Genomic DNA, 5,351 nt, shown 5'->3' on the forward strand with positions numbered 1-5,351 from the left:
CACGACACGGCCCACCCCTCTATTTACCACCTGAACACAAATATAAACCGCAACACCTTTTGTTTTTGCCCCGCATTCATCATAGCTGAACCTCCCCAAAGATCTTAAGACTTCCCTCTATGATAGCACAAAAGGCCTATTTCTGTCACAATTTTTTTTCACCCCAAATCCTGTCAAAATCTGTGTTAGTGAGCCACTTCTCTTTCTGACCGCGAGATAATATGCCACCTCCAACAGGGCGCGCGGCGCGGGCTGTGCCCCACTTGCCTTAGTGTCCGTAACCAACCTTGAGTGGGCCAAAAACTGCTCACATTCCGATGGCGTCTGGCAGCCTTTGAGAGGTGTTTCTCCTTCACAGATGAAATCCCGTTTTCACTGTAACGGCAGATGGCGGAGCAGCCTGTATGTCTGTGGGGTGAGCGGTTTTGCCTGATGTCAACGTTTTGGATCGAGTGGGCATGCCGTGCGGTGGGTTATGGTATTGGGCAGGCCGTGTGTCATGGACGAACGAACACAGGTGCAATTTTTATTGATGCATTTGTGAATGCACTGAGATACCGTGACAAGTCCTGAGGCCCATTGTTGTCCAATTCATCCAACCGACCATCCACCTTGTACTCTGTGTGTATGTATGTGTGTGTGTGTGTGTGTGTGTGTGTGTTAGTGTTTGCTACAGACATGCCTGACCCACGGTCCCATTCATTATTTTATATGAGAAAGTTCTTACCATTTATAGGATAGAGCTCCAAGACTCCGCCCATATCCGGTGGCTCTGTGCCGACCAACTTCAGAATGGCAATGTGCCTCAGACCTGCGTCACCATGACAACGACAACCACAGTGAGAACACACATCAGAGAGAGGCAAATACCTTACAGTAAAAGTCAGACTTTAAACGTCGAGCCTGTAATAGGCTGACCAAATGTTTTTTATCCCTCACTCCTTCTGCTTATCCAAGCTGATTTCACTGTGGTTGTTTATTATTGGAACCATCCTGAGCACTGGTTTCTAGGTAAGGGGAGGAGAACGTGGTGGTTCCTCTGAAGCGAGAAAGCCCACATTAAACACAGCAGAACGCAGGCTTTACTTGGTGAGAGCCAAGTGCTGAATACCAGGATCAAACCTCTCAGGCCTTCAGCCCAGTCAGCAGGACGGGCCTTTGTCTGGGGCAGGGAGGGAGGGAACAGCCCCTGGGTGCCAACCCAGCCAAGAGCAACACACAAGGGGAAAAAAGTTCTCGCAGACCCAGGTCTTGGCCTGCTGATAAGCAAAAAAAGCTTTTTTCTGCAGTCTCTGGATTCACTCATATGGAGTAACAGTGCACTAATGTCACCAATGGCTTTCTAATGAGGCAGATTTTATGAGAGAGGCTACAAATCATTTTAAAGGTTAATAAATCATTTGTAGGACTTTTTAGATCAATAACAAACAATTAATAAGAAGGTTGTAAAAATAGCTTTAGCGGGTAGGTCAGTGGTTCCCAACCTTTTTCTATCACTGAGTAAACTGACGACCCCTGCTTCAGGGACATATTTAATGGAAATTTCATATTATATTCAAAACTGTACAATAAATCCAAACAGTGAACACACCTAACTGCAAGAAGTTTGTGTAAAACGAGTGATTTGGATGGCTTTTGGTCCACTAATTGCATAATTAATTAAGTATTTTTTATAACTTTACAACCCAGAAGTTGTCCTATTTCGACCGATGATGAACAATTGTTTAGCAATTAGTTACAATTAGCTGATTTATTCTTATTCAGAGTGACAGCAGTAGAATAAGTTGGAAGATCTAGTTAAAATCTAGTTGAATGTGTGGCCGTTCCTTCTTAAACTGTCCTCATCAAATCAAATGGCAGATGTCAAAGTCTATCTATTTTACTGACTATCTTATGACAAAGTGCTCTCATAAGAGCTGGGGAGAACTGTCAGAAGAATTTTAAATTCATATAAACAGGACTGGAACACGAGGTTCAAGTAAGTCCAGATGACAGCATTTATTTAGTTTTGCAGAGAAGTGGAGTTAACCGCTGGCTATTTAAAGTTTACATTTATCTTACATAAATCTGTCAGACACGGCAGGTTGTTGAGATTAGCGCAGTTTAGATAAATGTCTCTTTTTGAGATGTACAGTAATAACATTTAAGTAACTGTGGAAAAGTTGACTAACTGGCAGGAAAGGGAGGAAAAGAGCCTGTTAGCTTCAGACAGAGCCCCCTGCCAGCTCTGTCATCTGGGATCCCTCTGCACATCCCTCTGTGCACACACGCACAAACACACACAGTCAGATGCAATCGCTCAAAGTATGCATCTACAATTGAGTATGTGTATTGAAATATGATTCAAAGCAAGCTGAACATCCACTCTGCCAATCTGGATGAACACAAAGATGATTCAACCTACAGTTGCTCCATTACACATTTTACATTTTCTCTTCCAGGTAGGTCTTTCCAAGGAAGTTTCTTTTTTGTTTGTTTGTTCCCGGCTGCTGCAGCAGGAAATTGTTTGGGGCACAGAAAGAGTAGTCAGCATAAGCGGTGCCCTTCTTACTGAGTACATACAGAGAGGACGCAAAACAGCGGCAGAAATTCCTCACAGAACTCAAACTAAGAGGAAAACAGAAAGCACTATAAAGGTAGTTTAAAGCAAGAGTTCACTCAACTCACACCAAAACGTAACTTTCACCTTAGAGAGGCTATATATGCTGCTTTGGTCCCAGCCATGTTGTGTTAGTCCAGTAAAGAACGTCCTCAATAAATGTAGGGGTCCAAGCCTGAATGGGTGCTGGAAACCCTACTGGAATCATTCAGATTTTGTTATTTTTCTTCTGTTGGTAAAAGTGGTACTGCAGCCTACAGCCTAAGAGCTATGGAAATGAAATTGACAGAGAAGGTACAGGAAAGAGTTTGTACCTCAGACACAAAAAATGACACATGTCCATCAGCAGGTAGCGCTATAATTAAGTTAAATGCATTTTGGACTGTAACTCTCACAAATACGTGCTTAATATGTGAAACTCACCTTATTTAGTCCGATCTGCATTAAAGTTTTGCACGTCGAATCATTGAACCTTCATGAACAAAAGTTTTTTTCTTCCTATCAAAGGAATTTTGATAGTCCAAAGTTCCAAGGCTAGTGCAACCCTGGCACCCTTTAATACCTGCTTGTGGGTCTAGCATGTGATTTACTTTAATTATTGCATGCATATTTCATTTGAATTAACCCAAAAAAATCTAGAAAGAAAAGTGCTTTGCATCTGCCTCATCGGTCTACTGGTCTTTCAAAATGACTTCAGTCAACTCAACAACTAGTATCTACATGTGGGTTCGCCCATAGTGATAAACCCACAGAGAATTATCACCCAATTCTGCTGTTCCCTTCAGCTCTATGGAGCTTCATAGCATATTTTAAGGCATTGTTTTGGTTTTTCAGCCAGCAACTTTAGTGTTTTGCTCTGATAATTGTAGCAGGCTGCTGTTTTCTCTAGCTCTAAAAAGCTGGTGGAACAATTAGCAGCTAATGAGACAGATATTTCCCTCAGGAGTTATGAGTAAATATGAGTATAAACTCATTACAGTTAGGGTTATTAGTTCACAGCTTGTTTCCACAGCCCCAAGTGGCCAAAAAATCTGTTATTGCAGTTTGAGTGTAGTGTCATGTCTCACCGGTGAACTCAGTAGCTCTGCAAATAACATTCTATGGCATTGCTTTTTCATTTGGGTGAACTATTCCTTTAAAGTCCCTATCCTGACCTGACGGTGGAGTTCACCGACCTTTCACAGGTCACTTTTAGAGGGACTCACCAAGGTTGCAGGCCTGGCTGGTCAGGCCGTACAGCTGCTGCTGATAGGCCCACTCCTCATCGCTGGGGGCTGAGATGATGAACAGGCGGCGTCTCCAACGGAACCTACAATCACAGAAAATTTTAGCCTGGATTTAAGTAGCACTTTGGTGCAGCAGTGAAAGCTCTGTTCTAAGACAAGTGCTTGTACACTAACATATTCCCATACTATTACTGCCAGAGGGTGACAACCCCGAATTATGGTCAAAAACCTGCCAGATCTTAGCCTTGAACAGGAGCAGGAATTCAGGTCTCCATGGTAACAAAAGACAGCCTGTCCGGTTTAGGCATCTCGGATATAAATATGTGATTGCAGTGATTCAGCCTTGAGGTATGGCAGAGGTTTATGCTATTTTTAATATCCGCGGAGCACACACAAACAAAAAATGTTTGATGGAAGTGGAAACAGCCTGATAGGACCACCCAATAATTCCGACTACCAGCTCCTCGGCAAAACACTTCAATAAGACAATCTCAATATCTCAAGGAGCAGCTTTTCAGTCCAACAGCTTTATCAAAGTCAATTCCAAAGAAGCAGGGATACTCATATACAGTAGGCCCTTTCAGCTGGTTGATAGCTGTTCTTATGAATGTATATGGCCATACACTGAAGGAATCCTAACCAGGAGAAGCTGACTGCAATGACGACAAGGGTCGTGAAGACAACAACTCCCATGATCCCAAACTACTTTACTAAGACTAAGGTCAGGTCATTAAACTTTTTATTTTGTTATTATTTTGATGTGAGAGACCCTTCAGTGGCAGAAATTACAAATTGTACGTTTAATGCTACATCAACGTTGAGACCAGCAGTTTTCAACCTTGGGTCTGGGTCATTGAGCAGGATCCAGGAGGACTCCAAAAGACTACATCTTATCAAATACAGGTAAATGTATCAGTTTCTGGGTTCTTGACACCAAAAAGGTTGAGAACCCCTGTCTTAGACAATGTGTGCTTCCAACTGTATGGCAACAGTTTATTGTAAACAGCAATGCTCCCGTACACAAAGCCAAGAGTTTGGTGTGGAAGAGCCCTGGGGCCTCATGTACTAAGGTGAGTCCTGTATTACGGTAGACTGATATACTGTACTGCTGTATTGTGAAAGGGTTACGGTTACGTAAGGACGTGACGTCACACGCTCCCATTGTGAGCGGCTAGTTGTTGTTGTTGTGCTGAGCCATGCTGATGAGACGGCGGCACATCGGTCCGCACTTTATTGTTAACCTGTTAAATAAATATGCCGAAGAGCTAAAGATAATTCAAGTGTGTTCTACTATCCTCCATACGCAGCTTAGAGGACTGCGCTCTGCAGTAAATAACCCTAACACAAATATCTGCATAATAGATTTAAAATTGTGTAATTGCTTGATGATAATAATGTAAATAATAATGACTTTTGCATGCAAGTTGCAACTTGCCCGAGAGCAATTTTCATTTCGCTATGCCAATTTCAATGCATCGCCTGTTGAGTGTCGCCAACTGGACAACTGACATAAGCAAAAAATATGT

General features: G+C 42.6%; 1 protein-coding gene across 2 annotated transcripts in view; it reads right to left on the minus strand.

Annotated features, from left to right (window-relative positions):
* Positions 1-727: 727 nt before the first annotated feature.
* ccdc80 (coiled-coil domain containing 80) overlaps positions 728-5,351 on the minus strand; it is a gene marked incomplete at its 3' end in the record, with an annotated part of 18,704 nt that continues 14,080 nt past the window's right edge. For both annotated transcript variants that reach the window (XM_035676423.1, XM_035676424.1), the window contains 2 exon segments: positions 728-811; positions 3,805-3,908. In XM_035676423.1, the coding sequence (XP_035532316.1) occupies positions 728-811; positions 3,805-3,908 (188 nt within the window).

This window comes from Morone saxatilis, unplaced genomic scaffold, assembly GCF_004916995.1.
Source record: "Morone saxatilis isolate NCDOM2014 unplaced genomic scaffold, NCSU_SB_2.0 Contig5, whole genome shotgun sequence".
NCBI classification, from domain to species: domain Eukaryota; kingdom Metazoa; phylum Chordata; class Actinopteri; family Moronidae; genus Morone; species Morone saxatilis.